This window comes from Amphibalanus amphitrite, unplaced genomic scaffold (genome assembly GCF_019059575.1).
Source record: "Amphibalanus amphitrite isolate SeventyFive unplaced genomic scaffold, NRLGWU_Aamphi_draft 002050F_arrow, whole genome shotgun sequence".
NCBI classification, from domain to species: Eukaryota; Metazoa; Arthropoda; class Thecostraca; order Balanomorpha; family Balanidae; genus Amphibalanus; species Amphibalanus amphitrite.
Window position 1 is genome coordinate 1 of NW_024883543.1, and position 15,689 is coordinate 15,689.

At 46.9% G+C, this 15,689-nt stretch overlaps 1 protein-coding gene and 1 long non-coding RNA gene across 2 annotated transcripts in view; one reads left to right on the forward strand and one right to left on the reverse strand.

Annotated features, from left to right (window-relative positions):
* Nucleotides 1-119: 119 nt before the first annotated feature.
* LOC122376197 overlaps nt 120-15,689 on the reverse strand; it is a gene marked incomplete at its 3' end in the record, with an annotated part of 51,745 nt that continues 36,175 nt past the window's right edge. The window contains exon 5 of the mRNA XM_043355971.1: nt 120-268. Within this exon, the coding sequence (XP_043211906.1) occupies nt 120-268 (149 nt within the window). The remainder of the gene's footprint in view (nt 269-15,689) is intronic.
* Nucleotides 11,573-15,465, forward strand: LOC122376198. Its single transcript, XR_006255553.1, has 2 exons — nt 11,573-11,642; nt 15,350-15,465. It is a non-coding gene; the product is annotated as an uncharacterized LOC122376198 (long non-coding RNA).

Below are 15,689 nucleotides of genomic sequence, written 5' to 3' on the forward strand. Positions count from 1 at the left end.
CGCAGATGCCCGAGCAGGTGCCTTTTAGTGCATGTGAATGTCTGCGGTGTTTGCGAGTATTGTTTTGTACGTTTGCGTCTTTGCGTGTGTTTATTTCTTTCTTTGAGGAGAGGACTAACCTGACAGTGTTGGGGACCCGAGGAACGCGGAGGACTCAGTGGCTTGTTGGGAGTCTGCTGCTGCTGCTGCTGATGTGGGCTGTGTTGTTGCTGCTGCTGCTGCTGCTGTTGTCGTTGGCAGTCGATCTTGGTAAGCTCATCCAGGTCCTCTGTAACAGACAGCAAAAGGAGCCGTCATCAACATAGCGAATTTAGAGTCTCTCGTGCAGAAGTATCCATCACCATTCACCTACGCATTGGTTCACTTTTCCGTGTTTTGTAATCCTCTTATACACACGACACGATCGTCGGTCTAAAGGTACCGTCAAAAAACTAGCAAATGAAAAAACAAGACTAATTCTACGCATATTTGCCGCTTCGCTAACATTTCTGCTTCTTTATACTTGCTCAGCAGAAGCCTACAGTTTTCCCAGCTCAGTGCGGGCCAACAAAGCTCACTCAGAAGGTGAACCTTCCTAACAGCGGCCCGCGGCCGCCGGCTAAACAATGCCCCAGCCACTAACAACGTTAGCATCGACCGGCGAGCATTCAGAGTGGTTAAACCCAAGGAACTTCCCAGCGTGTCTCGTCCTCCAGCACACGAGTGTGTCGCAGATCAACTGGGGGGTCAAAGGTCAGCCTTGGGTCACGGGATAGCTGGAGGTCACAAGCCGCAGAGCGTTTTCGGTCACGGCTAAGGGTCGTTATCAATCCACGTTCAAAGATCGCAGACGTCTCTCTCTAGTCCTGACTATACTCAAGGACGCATCAAAACGTAGGAAGACCTCTAGTTTTCCAGGAATAAATCGCAGTAAATCGTTGTATCTTCAGCGGAGGAGCGCTGCTAGTCCCGAGAAATGGAGCAATTAAGTGAGCCGAATAGCGGTCCGACAGGGGGTAGCAATAGCAGCACAACACAGCCATTTGGGGAGGTGTGGATCGGCCCGGGAGCGATTACAGTGGCTCGGACGGAGTGGCGGGACCCGACGGCCCCGCGGTGGTGAGACGGCGCCCCTGGTCTGCTCCAGTGCCGATCTGGCGGCCGGACTGGCACACTGATGGCCCCAGTCCCACACGCCAGCATGGATTTGATGGGTCATGATAAATACAAATGCCACATTTTTTATGAAACAATATTGGAATTAGTCAGATTAGCTACAACGTAAAAATAAAAATGCCAAGTTCCAAGCAAGATAGTGAAACTTATCAATGTCTCGTTTCAAAAAGTACAGCTTATAGCGAATATGTAAGTGCAAAAAATGTCCTAGTATGCGCAATGCATGAAATTGTCCATTATTCAAGATTGCTAATCAAACAAGTGACAAATTCAATTATCATATCATTCGCCCTCAAGAAGACTCACAAATAGAACAGTCTTTAGTCATGAAGTCGTGATTTTGAATATGAAAAGCATACCACCCAGTCGCATAGTATCGCGCTGGTAGCTGCGGATCGTTATTCCATCAGCGAAACGAAGTTTGATTTGTTTGAGTTCGAGCAAATGGAGGAATGATATTGACCGTGCCCGCATTGGAGTTGTAGAAGTTTACAGTGCGACGCAAATAGTGGTTCTGAAACCCTCGTCGGCGAACAATTCCAAGTGTTCAAACATTCTTACAGTTGGCATCGACTTGTCTGTCTGCATCTGTTTCTATCCCTTTCTTTCTCCTGCTCTCTCTCTCTCTCTCTCTCTCTCTCTCTCTCTCTCTCTCTCTCTCTCTCTCTCTCTCTCTCTCTCTCTCTCTCTCTCTCTCTCTCTCTCTCTCTCTCTCTCTTTCTCTCTCTCTCTCTCTCTCTCTCTCTCTCTCTCTCTCTCTCTCTCTCTCTCTCTCTCTCTCTCTCTCTCTCTCTCTCTCTCCCTCTCTCTCTCTCTCTCTCTCCCCCTCCCTCCCTCCCTGCCCCTTTCATTCACTTTCTCCTTTAACTCTCCTTATTCACGTATAGTATAAGGCTGTGCTATTTAGACTGCTAACGCACAAAAAAAGACCTGTTGCACTCACGCCCTGACCTAGGCCTGTAATTTATCGTGCAGTGGGTGTTCGGATTTGGGCTGTCGCCACTTGTGACAAACCGGCATACCCACAACAGATGTAGCGGGAAATCCTTCGGTCTCTATACTGAGCTCACTACAGAAACCGCCCTAATCCCCGGGCTTCCCGCTAGTGATGTCAATTACGGAAAATCGGAATACCGATACCAAACCAAATACCAACCAAAACCACGGGAAAATACCGAAACCAAACCAACTTGGGAAGCTGAGGGAAATACCAACTTTTTACCGATTTCTTAGCCTCTTATACATTTGTGAGGGCTTATGATACCAACAAAATACCAAACACATTACGATTGAAATACCAAATACCAAGTTGGTATCGGTTTGGTATCGGTATACCAAAAAGTTGGTATCCGATTGACATCTCTACTTCCCGCCAACCGTGCCCCTCGGAAGTGGTAAGCCACACCGGGGGGAGCTACTAGAGTCATCGTTTGCGCCACCGCGGTGTCGAGTCAAATCGGTCGTACCCGTGATCAAACGTCCTTTCAGCCGGAGCGGCGGTGACATGGGAGGTCTTGGCCTGATATCAGATCCGGTCCCGGTATTGGTCGCAATTTCAATATCGTTCTCGAAATTTTGGTCTACGTATCTGTCTCAGATCTCTACGCCAGTTTTCATATTGGTCTCGGTCTCCATGTCAAGTCTCCCAGGTCCAGGCACGGGCGTGGTTTGTCGAACAATTTACTTACGTTTCTTTCCTGGTCGCGCGTTCCTTGGCAGCTGGGTCAGCCTCTATCCCTTCCCATCCGCCACTGGTCTAGCCTCTGCCCCATCCTATCCGCCGCTGGTCTAGCCTCTATCTCATCCTATCCGCCGCTGGTCTAGCCTCTATCCCATCCCATCCACCGCTGGTCTATCCTCTATCCAATTCTATCCGCCGCTGGTCTAGTCTCTATCCCATCCTATCCACCGCTGGTCTAGCCTCTATTCCATCCTATCCGCAGATGGTCTAGCCTCTATCCCGTCCTCTCCGAGCAGCACCGTGGCGGGGTGAGGCCCGGCGTCTTCTATCAGCCGTTGGCCGAGCGGCCAGTCCAGTTACTTTATCATCAAATGGCCTCGCTAAACCATGGCACAGGGCCGATACAAAGTCCGTAACTGGCTATATAGATGGCGGCTGACAAAATGAGACGTCAAGCGGTGCCGTTTTGCCGGAGCAGAGGAGCAAGTGGTGGTGGTGGTGGTGGTGGTGGTGGTGGTGGTGGTGGTGGTGGATTCACGTGCCATGTGATGAGGGTAAGCAACTACACATGCACTCGTTCATTTAATTAAATACTTTCGTATTTCCATGTCTTCAAAAAGGTTTTTAGAAGTGAGCTTTTTCAAAAGAGACTTGAAGTGGCACATGTAAGACTTCTCATTTTATCGAACTTGAGATGCATGTCTCGGTCCGGCAGACGCTGAACATGACGATAAAATGGGAGACGAACGCTGTAAAACGGTTTATGTCTCATTCTGTCTCGAGCTTCATAGGATCCTCTTTCTTACGTAATGTTTTCTGTGCTTTCGCAGTCCAAAAGTGCCCTCGGCCAATCGTAAAAAGTATTTTGAACAGAAGGAGCACGATGTTTGGGAAAGAGTTTCAAAGCAACAAAGAAATTGGCTTTGATTGTTGTGCTACGTGTTTTCAGATGAGCAAATTATTAGATGGTATTGGTTGTTACCCCTGCGGCGAGCTTTGTGCCGCATGATGCGAACTAATTCGCTGCGCTAGATGCACCAGTTCCCAAGATTCGGTGCTGCTTACGTTTGCGATGCGACGAAGGCCATCTATAGAGTTGGGACCTTGTTTTATGTCGTATGCAGCCAAATCTTAAATCGCAAGCATAACACATACAACAAATAAGGAGCAGAGAGTAGTTGAAAAGTTTGCGATGCGTTTGTGATGCGACGAAGGCCATCTATAGAGTTGGGACCTTGTTTTATGTCGTATGCAGCCAAATCTTAAATCGCAAGCATAACACATACAACAAATAAGGAGCAGAGAGTAGTTGAAAAGTCCTTGAAACTACAGAGCTCGTCCCAGCAAGTGTCCTAAATTTCCCCATAATGCCCACCAAGCGCTGTCTTTCCCCGTCTCAGACCACCATGGGTGTTCTCGACCCCACTGGCTCAACGGACAGCCCCTCCGCGATCAATAACACCTATCCGGCCGCTTCAAACGGACCCCGACAGCGCAATCAACGCACAAACGTGTCGACGGGGCCTCTTCTCGGCATGGTGTGAGGGGGTATGGGAAATGTCACACAAGAAGGTCAACGGCAACTGGGTTGTGATTTCTCGGAACAATAATTTGACTGCAGAGTTTCACGACGAATGATTTGTCTTTGCCTGTTGTCTTTACTTTACCTTTGTTATACACCACTTCTTGATATGCCTGCTTTCGGGCTCAGCTGTACATATATTCCAGCATCTGGTTATGATACAAACGGCCGATTTAGTTACGAGGCGCACCATGCAGCATCTCTTATTGCAGAACGCACTGGCGGCTCTCACAGGTCACGGCAACCACGAACAAACATCCCTATATTTCTCCGTACTCAGGAGACACTGGCCGAGAAATCATTCGGCAATCGCTGCCAGTAAATCTCAATAGAGCGCGGTTATCAGTCATAGGTGTCCTCTGGGACAGACCATCGCTGCGCAGACTCCCTTAGCCAGCTAGCCACTCGAGCTAAAGATGAATTGATATAAACTTCGAACGTCATAAATTGTGAACGGGTGGCGAGCTGCATGACCAAATTGCCCGCCTCAAGCACTGTGATAATTGAAGCCAGAATTATGAGTTGGAGGCTGGAGGGAATGCCCTCGGATCCGAAGTGAGTCTTTTCAATTTGATGTTGTCAAGCAGTTTAGTTTTCAGTCGCACAAGCGAGCACGAAAAGCGAGCCAGCTAAAGCAACAAGAAATATGTAGATGCTTGCGGAGGAATGGAGAAGCGGACGCTGATTTACTGATCATGACGCACGTAAATACGTACGGCATGTGTAGAAAAGATACGGGAATGCGTAAACTTATATAAAGTAACATAGCAGATAAACTAATAATCAAAGCAATGAGCATCAACGGTATTTTTACGGATATGGAAATTAAATTGTATAGGGACGGAAAAGTGCCACAATGAAGCGTATTTTATACCATCAAACTTGATGATTCGTTCCTAGACGATATCTTAATGTCTAAGTGGTTGCAATAGTTTATTGAAAATGCCGTTTGGGTATGCGTAGCAAATAGAAACTGTCTATTTCAATATCAGACCGTCAAGAACCGTGGCACGAATTCCTTCCTCAAATACTAACCCGGAAGCGTCGTCCGCCATTACGCGACAGCTCCATTAAGGAGCCCCAAGCAAAATTAATTATTCGCGTCACAGTGGAATCAATGCCTTTCCAGGGGAGAATACATTCCTGATTGCGCAATTACATTTGCCCTGATTGCATTCAGCGCGCGCCCTTTTGGTCCCAGGGCGGTTGTAACAGATGAGACGGTGCCGTGGGGGGAGTGGTGAGGGAAGAACCTGCCTATCTGGTGTCTGCCCTGGTGTCTGATGCCGTCATCACCAGCCTGCACACGTCTTGTGTCAGGTGATGGGACGGATAGTGATTCTGGTGACGAGTGGTGATTGACGGTGACTGTCTTCTGGTAATGGTTGCCGTTTGGGAAGCAAAGGTGGCGATTGGTGATGGTTGGCGATCTGTGGAGACTTGGTGACAGCTAAAAGTGACCCATAGAAACGTGTGATGACGGTTGGGGACATGTGGTGACGGCTGGTGATGGCTGATGACGTGTGGTGTTATGTTGTGACAACATTCGGCTACGTATTGTGACCGTATGTGATTAATTGTGGTAGACGGATTAAAGGTAGTGTGCCAGCTTTCCTGGACCGTATGGAGTTAATGGCCCAGGTAAGGAGAACCGGATTTTTAGAACTATCCATGCCTTCAAAACTCATGGAAACGTCTTAAATTCTTCAAATTTTGAGTACCCCAGTGCGAAATTCGCCCCGACGGGTTGTCGGTCGTACCCCAACCACATTTCACACCACTATGAACAATAAATGCACACACTGAAATCGCTATTACCGATATGCTCATCCAATCAAGTTTCGATAAACTCGTTCATCATCATCTCCTGCGGTTTCGAACACGCCTGTTAGGTGGTGCGGTAGACCGCGCCCAAAGCCAGGGCCCCGGTAACGTGAGGTAGCCGAGTCGGGGCAGCGTGCGCTGACCCAAGCCGGGGCCGCGCGTCCTCCCGGTGTCATGTGATAGCCTGGGGCTGCCCGCGGGGATGCGGTAGACCGCGCCCAAAGCTGCGGCCCCGGCTTGGGTCAGCGCACGCTGCCCCGACTCGGCTACCTCACGTTACCGGGGCCCTGGCTTTGGGCGCGGCTTCTGCTCATACTTTGTGGTGCGGTGGTGGTGCGTCGGGCCGCGCGCTCTGACTTCGGCCAAGAAAAATGCGTCAGCTGATCATTGTCATTTCTGCCACTTTCATGTGGTGAGATGGGGTCATAACTTTAGAGACGGCTGTTTCATATCAATTATTTTACATAAAATAATATTTCAAATCATAAATTAATGTTCGACGGCCAAATTAAAGAAACAATACCAATACAGGCTTACAGTTTTAATTCGACATTGTGTTGTCTACGATTAGACAGCTGATAACTCATTCCCGTACGTCGTAACTCTATAATGACCTTTGCTTATTGTCACATGTGCGCCGCATTCGCGATTGTTGCCGACGCCTGTTTGCAGGTCAGCCCACTACAGTTGGTATACATATCGAAAAACCGATAAACTTTTAGGCGAAAAAGGCACTATTCCAGGCCCATTTTTGATTTTTTTTGCGATATTAGGTAAAAACAGAAGCTTCTTATCCTAGGAAAAATAAAATGGGAAATCTTTCAAAGGTGGCACACTACCTTTAAATTATGTCTGGTTGAATCTGCTGATTGTTGTTTGGATGTAGTTACCACGGCGGCCGTAGTGCGAGCCGTGATACCACCGGTAGAACTGCGGAAGTTAGTGCATCTTGATGAGTTGCATTAAGTTGGGATAAGTGGAGCGTCCACGTAGGGTGATTTAAAACATCGTTTGCGGTATACAAGTTGTCTGGTGCTTTGATGCTGTCTGCTTGTGGATTTGTACGTCAGCAGTGCTGATCTTCTGTGGTGACAGCTGATGCCACCGACTGTCACCGACTGTCAACAGCTGTCAACAGCTGTCACCGGCTGTCACGCACAGGCAGCGGTCAGTGGATAAGACCGACAAATGCCGCATCTCCGAAAGCCGACTGATCCACTTTACACACACATGTCCCCGACCTTGCCCGGCGATTAGACCGAACTGCGGACTGTTCCACTACGTCTCTGATCGATTCGACGTCTGCTCTCTGTTGAGGGAAGCAGCGCCAAGGTGGGGATGGTGTGGGGTGAGAGGGACCGGGGTGGGTCCGGTGGTCCGGGGTCGAAATCAACAGTCGGAGCACACAGCGACTTCCCGGAGGGGAAGGGGAGGGCAGCGCGCAGTCTGCATATCTCCCAGTCAAGAAAAACGGACCGAGAATCGGTGAATACGGCCTTCCCGGTGAAGAAGTTCAGGACGAATCCTCCATATCACAAAAAAAAGATTATTGATATGGTATTGCAGCAGAATTAAATTGAAACTTGATAGCCACAGACTAGGTACATTCTTCTTCAATATCAAGCATCAATGACTCGTATAACTTGTGTTTCATAACTTGTTAGCATAAAACGACCATCCAAGGTTTAACCCTCGCCGGACCTATTGGTTTTCTACATACGCGCCGGCCGAGGGGGGGGGGGGCGGGTACGACCCCCCTCGCCGTTTCGCCCCTGGTGGAGCTAGCGCGTCGCGGAAAAAACGAGCGTGTGCGCCGTTACGAGACGCAGAGATTGGTACCCGATTTTAAGGTCCTAGGTCAACCAGTGACCTCTGAGGTCAGGTCAAGTGCCACAAGGTACGGTTCAGTTTTTGGTGAATAACTTCGCAAAAAACGGCCGCAGAGCGCCGATTTTGGCAGCATCGTGTTCGTCTCGCTCAGGCGCGTCGAATGATATACTTTTTGTCCGGGTCAGGTCAACTTGGGGTGTTGACCTCAGGTCAAGGTCAGGTCAGCACCCCCAGGTCACGAAGTTGGTCGAAAGAGGTCATGTCGCATATCATTCGATTCGGCAGGTCTTCCTGAGTCCATTGGTGCCTTTCCCGACTCGCTAGCTCAATTTGATCAAGAGTTATTGACGAAAAACTAATATGACCTTGATGACGTCATAAATGACGTCACGCAAGGTCAACATTGCAAAAGTGACGCATCTAACCTTGCAAGGAGTGCATAAAATCACGATTCTGTGTGCTTGAGATAGTTGGAGATCGTTCCCGGCGCCAGAATAGCAGTTTTCATTTTTCCCCATTGACTTATAATGGTGAGGTCACGAAAATGACCTGACCTCATATGACCTTTAGGAAAAATCCGAGATATACAAGTTGTGGGACTCATAATGGATACTAGATCCTGCAAGTTTCATTTCCCTGTGACATCTCCTCTGGCAGTGAGGGCGTTGCGAAGTTGCGACATCTGAAGACCGTGCAGAGGTTCACTTATGACGTCATAGGTCAGTGACCTGACCTGACTCAAAAATGCGGTTGGTGTCAAAAGATGCGGCTTGGATCAAAGGTCAGGTATGCCAAGTTTCAGCTCTCTATCGCCAGCGTGTTCGGAGCTATCGCGAAAAAACCCTATGGGGGGGGGCGGCACCCGCCCCCCCCTCGGCCGGCGAGGGTTAATATCAAACCTTGACTTTGTCTCACGAAACCTGAGCTCTCTTGTCTCATAACTGACGACTCTGTTTTTATTTGTTTGCTCCGCCACGGTCTTACCTAAATGTAATTTTGTTTTTGTTCTTATTTAGCGGATGACTGACTCCTTGTGCCCGGTGCTCAGTGCGCTCTCATTGGAGCAGCGAGACCGTTTTTACCACCGACCGCGACCGTTCTTGTGCCGGTAGCATTAGCGTCGTGTCGTCTGACTCGCGTTCGTTCAGCTTTGATCAATACTGCTAACTCTAATGGCGCACAAATCGGTGGCGTCAACGCCTCAAACCACATCCAAAACACGCCGCTCGCTGCGACACGATAATGGCAAAGCTCGACACCGCCCGAGCGCGTGCCGGGGACAATCAATATCACTCACGGCACACGGCACAGAGCGCACACGGCCAGCTTCGAGCCGTGTTTGTTACTGCACTTCAAGACACACGTGCCGTCAGGTGTGTGCCGAGAATCGCTCAGGATCTTCCCGAGTGTCTTGGAAAAATAGCGCAGGCACGGTCTGTCTCTCACGGTGACAGAGAGCACGGAAAGATTCATTGTTTCGCTCAGAGGAGTTGAGGGATTCTTTCATAACTGAGGGTGATGTAGATGGTTAACGAGTTCAGTAAGTTTTCTCATGAGTGCCAGGTCATTTGTCAAGTATGAAGCCGATCACGGTTCAAAGAACGCATTCTTCATCGTAATAAGAAAGAAGCAGTCAAGCATCACACTTTGGAACTTGAAATGCAGACTAATAAGCCCAAGAGAGTGTCATTCCTGGATCGTATACCTAAGGAGAACCAATAAAGTTGATCCGTTTCCCTACTAGAGATCCTTTGTTCAAATTATAGTGATATGGCATTCCGCAGAACCGCTGGAATGCAACGAATAAAGGTTCATGGGCTTAGAAATACTTTCTTGTACAGTACTCAATGCATACCTATTGTTCAATACAGGATGCAGGTATTTGCCAGAATAGTCGCTGCATGACGAAGGAGAATAGGTGAAAGTTTTCGTTCCATGACTTCTACTTTTTTAGAATAGCTTGGCACTAACTTCTTCGACGCTAGTTTTTCTTCCTGCGTGGCAAAGAAAATATGCGATCACACTTTACAGGCCAGATGTAGTTTTATCACTTCGTGCCCACCGTATGTGAGCAGGCTAAGTTCTCAATCAGGCGGTATACACCATTTTCGAACCAAGTTAAGACAAATGAAGCCCAATTTAAAACTGTTGATTTTTGAATTAAAACAATCGAAAAGTGGGTAAAAACACGTGCCATTCAGCTTAACCCTAGAACGCCTAGGGGGGGGTTGTATCAACCCCCCCCCTGAGGTTTTTTCGAAGTGCACGCTAAACGGCTTGTCGTAGCGGGCTGAAATTTTCAATACCCTCTGGGGCAACCTTTGCGCATCTTTTGCCGAAAAAAAATTGATCGGGTCATGTCAGGTCACGGAGTTATGACGTCATAAGAGGTACAGCCTCCGGCCGGATTTTCACAAACTGAGTGCCAACGCCCGAGGTTTCCTGCCGGTGGTACGGACATCGGTTGATGGATCGTGATGAAACTTCCCATGCATGTTGGGGCAAGTATTGGCTATCATATGGTATAAGAAATTTGACCGGGTCAGGTCAGGTCACGGAGCTATGACGTCACAAGAGGAACAGCGTCCGGTACTATTTTTGAAAAGCGCCCGAACCACTATTTTGCTAATTCTTGTCACCTCAATGGGAATATGCAGCAATATTAGCTTCTATAGGGAGCAAATGGACCTCCCAAATCCAAAAATACAATCAGATTTCAAAAATTTAACTTTTGATTTTTCGAATTTCTGCCGCCGACTGTGACCTTGCCGACTTCCGGCGCTCCCAACGCGCCATTTTTAGAGCTAGGGAAACGAAATACATACCAAACGATAGAGAATTGATCAAGGAACACGATAGTGAAGGTTTCAAGTCGATATCTCCCACCGTTTTGCCGCAATCGCCGCCGAAAGTTGAAAAAAGTCTATTTTTCCGAAAATTTGACCTTTGACCGGTCAAAAGTAGGTCAAATGTTGACCTAGGACCAAAAAATATACCACCAATCGCGAGATCTCGTTGAGAGCAATCCGTTGGTTTTTTCCGCTAAGCTCTACGACCTTCCGTTTCGAAACGCCAAGGGGGGGGGGTCGTAACAACCCCCCCCCCTGGTCGTTCGTGTTATGAGAAATGGCCTGGTCGTGCGAGGGTTAAAACAACTGACACGCGAAACCACGTGTTGGTCGTTTTAAGCTGAATGTCACGTGTTTAAAAAAAAATCGATTGTTTTAATTAAAAAATCAACAGTTTTAAATTGGGCTTCATTTGTCTTAACTTGGTTCGAAAATCGTTAGGGTGCAGGCCCCGTGTAAAGGCGGACATTTGGCCAGATGGGGATTAGAAGAAAAAAAAACATGTTCTTGATATTATCAAGAGCTTTGGAAACTGCATACGTTCCATGCGCTTATGAGACATTTGTTGCGCAGTGTGTCCTCCCTGTACAGTGTATATTGCCGCCAATTTCTCGGCATTTCCAGCGGTTCAAACGTTTCTTCTGAGTTTTCGTTATTTGAAAAAGGTGTTTAATCGCCCGATCAATGTAGTGGAAGGGGTGAGTCGGCCAGTGATGTCGAGGTAAGCCACCAATTAAGTGCAGCCTGCTCTTCAGTCTTCATGGACTAGACTGAGATGCTTTTTATTTCTGAGTATAATTATAGCCCGACTGGTGTGACATCATTCCTCACTTGTTGCAACAAAATTTGTTACTTCTTTATCCATTCATATTCTTTTCCTAAAGCTGCTGTTATTTTTTCGCAACTTGTTAGGTCACAACCCTTTCACTAAGCCTTTACGCAAGCCCTTCGTAACCCTTTCGCAGCCTTTTTATAACTTATTCGAAACAACCCTTTCGTAAACTCATGGTAACCCTTTCTCAGCCTTTTATTAGTTTATTCACAGTAACCCTTCATAACTTATTTTTAACTATGTGCAATATTTTCATAGCTCATTCAAAATAACCCTTTCGTAAATTATTTGCAACCCTTTCGCGACATTTTCCTGACTCATTCGAAAGAGGCTTTTCATTAACTTATTGTAACCCTTTCACAGCCCTTTCATAATTCATTCAAAGCAAATTTCTCATAGATTATTTGTGACCCTCTGACAACTTTTTCATATCTCATTCATAAAATCTCTTCATTAACTCATTGTAACTCTTTCGGAACCTTTTCGTAACTCTTTTGAAGGAACCCTTTTGCAAATTCTTCATAACTCTTTCACAGCCTTTACATAACTCATTTCAAACAACACTTTTGTTAACTTGTTGGAACCCTTTGGCAAAATTTTCATATGAGTCATTCGACACTGCCCTTTTGTAAAATATTTGGAACCCTTTCACAACATTTTTATAACTTGTTTGAAGTGATCTTTCATAACTACCTTTGACATCAGCTTCCCAAGTATGTATTGATCTTCCCTATTTAACATTGATGTAACAAGCAGTGCCTACTAAATTTATTAGTATGCCATTACCACCCAATGTCATTACAACATGCTGCTGAAATCAGAACATGTGTCACTCATGTGCAGTTTCAAGAATTGTTGTGGTGGCTCTGCAGTCTGCAACCCACTTCATTAAACGGCTGCTTGTTAACTCCTCAGATAGTAGGCACATGCTTCTAAGTCTAACCTGCATATATTAATTCAGGCTGCTTTGAAAAATTGACTTACTTTCTTTGAAATTGGTATCCCATTTGTCAAGTACCTAGGTAATATGCTCTTTTTTCTGGGCTGATTCATAGTAGTGGCAGTGTCAGTTATCAGTTTGTATTTATTGTTTTACAAATTAGAATATTACCATCAGGCTGCTCAGTGCTCACGCATGAATGTGAAGTTTCACTGGTGGGGACCGAAATTCCTCATAATATCTATTTACTAGGGTGGCACTAAAACGGGGCTAAAATTTCGTTTTGAGAATTTTCAACAGGACGGGCAGCCAATCTGTTCTACCACCCGAGAAAACGTTGTGTGTAAAATATTTTTGAAAAATATGTTTATTTAGTGGTAGCTCAACCAGGTCAAAGTTCACATTTTTGTGAAAAAACACAACTTTGCCGAAATTTTAATTTCCACGTGTATTTCTGATGTTCACAATGACATTGGACGCTGCCAAGACTTTATCGAAACGTTTCAGCATCTAAAGCTCAGATATATAGGTACATATGAGGCACATAATTCTTTTGAAGGTATGCATAACTTACTGCATAACTCCATGAAAAGAGAAAGCGGTATCATCCGAAATCAGCCAACACTTGTACACATCATTCGTCGGCTAGTCTTGCCTACTTAGAAGCTACGATCGCCTTGCGTATGTCAGAATGCTTGCGTCTTTGCTCCTCGACGACCTACAAGAGGAGCTGCTGTTAGTCTTTATCCTTCGTGGGGGTCAGATCGATTTCCTGGCCATCAACAAAATGCCTCGTTCCGCGAAGTCGTAGAGGCGTGAAGAGACCTCATGTAGCGCATGGCGGCGTTGTAGAATGGCTTGACCTCCAACTCCAAGGAATCAGATCCTTCAAGAGGAAGTCGGTGTCCATACCGAGGATGCTGAAGAAGCTTGTGAAGCCAGTTGTGATATGACGAAGTCTGCCGTGGACTTGCTAGAGACTGAAGCTAAAGTAAGTTCAACGTGGGCTCGACGGGGGGGGGGAAGGGTTACTCGGCCCTCTCCTTCTCTCGTAACGATGCAGCCATCTCACGTTTAGTAGCAGCGATCGTTATCTCCTTCATTAGAAGTTGAGGGCGACCAGCCTCTCATTTAGATACCAGAGGTGACGGCTGAAGGCAATGGCTATCGTCTTGGACACCAATTCGAACACCAATTCGTCCAATTCGTACTCCAGGAGGGACTTGAGGAAGTCGAAATCTTGCGCTGGTGCAGACGCCAGAAGCGGTGCATTGAATCGAGCCGAAAACTACGTTATTCCTACAAAGGTCACGATTTGTTGGAGGCTCTTCTTCTTAGACGTAGTGAGCCGGGATTGTGCTCGGAAGAGGTAAAACTTCATAGCGTAAATGGCATTGGTCAACCAGCACACAAGGAGCATATCGAGGCGAGCGATCTTCATACCTCGTTTCGGAGCACCACCGAGGACAGTGATGGCCAGCTCCAGCATCTCACGGTACGACCGAACTGTGCAAGAGCATCACGCGGGTTGTGGAGGTGGGACATGTCACAGTTTTTGAAGGTTTATGGCTTCGTTCTATCTAGACGCCCACTTTTTATGGAAGCGCTTAAACAAAACAACGTCTAGGCCGCTGGACGGGCCGAGGCAGGCTGAAAATGTCTTTATAGAACAAACTCGTAAATGTCGTGGCAGGTCAGGTGGAGCAAGTCCTGCTCAAGCCGCTGCTTGATGATCGTGCAGGCTCCTACATTGAGACCGGTATTCGATGCACTTGTGTCAAAACTGAGCGCTTTCACTCAATCATTCAACTCTCACTCATCGAGGGATTCTTGAACAGCGTTTGCTGTGGCCTGTCAATTTGAGCCTGGCTAGCGAAAAATGTTCTGAAAAGGCTTAGCAAAACAGTCAACTTATCTTTTTCACGTGCACGTCTTCTCCCTGACATCACGAAGACACGGAGACCTGCCCTGTGGCCGTACACTGGCAGTGTCCCCTGCGCATCAGTAACCGGGGATATACATCAGCAGAGTAAATGCGTATTACAAACGGATCACAATACTCAGCAAAGAAAAACCATTCCTGATACGCATTTATTTGCTCATGTAACCCCGGTAAGTGCCAGCAGTCTTGTGACCCTTCCCAACCATCGTAATACGAAAGAAGAGCTGAGGTTGCACGCCTGGCAGCGGGCTACCGTCACCGAACAAAATAAGCTAAACTACGCTGAACGGTCATTGGTTGAATCACGCATTGCGTCACAGCGCGTTTGCGGCGAGAAACACTGTGGTTATGAAACAAATAGAAAGGCATCTATCATTCATTTAAACGTATTACAGCTCAAATATGACAATACTTGGAATGGCGCGGCACACATCTGAATCCCCGTTCACAATATACGTTTTCTCAATATGTACTAAGTATGACCCCATTGAGCTACCTCTAAATATAAATATTTTTTTATAAAATTTCATACAGATCATTTTTTTCGTGAGGTAGAACAATATGGCTACCCGTCCCGGTCGAAATTAAAAAAGTCGAAATTAAGTGCCACCCTACTATTTACCTAGGGCTAAGGGGTTTTAAATATGAGCCTTCTGGTGAATGACAGTGACACTGAAGAAAATGTTTTTGTGACAATTTGGCTTTTCTTTCCAGATGAGTGCGATGCCTACGTGCATCAACGTTTAGTGGACCTAAAGGACATCGTCAGCACCGAGATTTGCCAGCTGGAAACGCAGTGGGGCTACACGCAATGGAGGCACGCGTACCACTCGTCCTAGACAAAGAAACGTCCTCCGTGCTTCCGACGAACTTCAATCGGCGCGAAATTCCTAAACCTGGAGTCACGAGTTCATTCAGAGTAAAATAGCATGGCGAGGAAAAATCACTGTTCGGGACGAAAAGTGGAGTTCAGCAATTTAGATAAAGCCGGCCGTCACAAAATCATATTGTTCTTGTTTTTGCCCTCCTGCCATGGATTTCCTCGGCCTCCAAA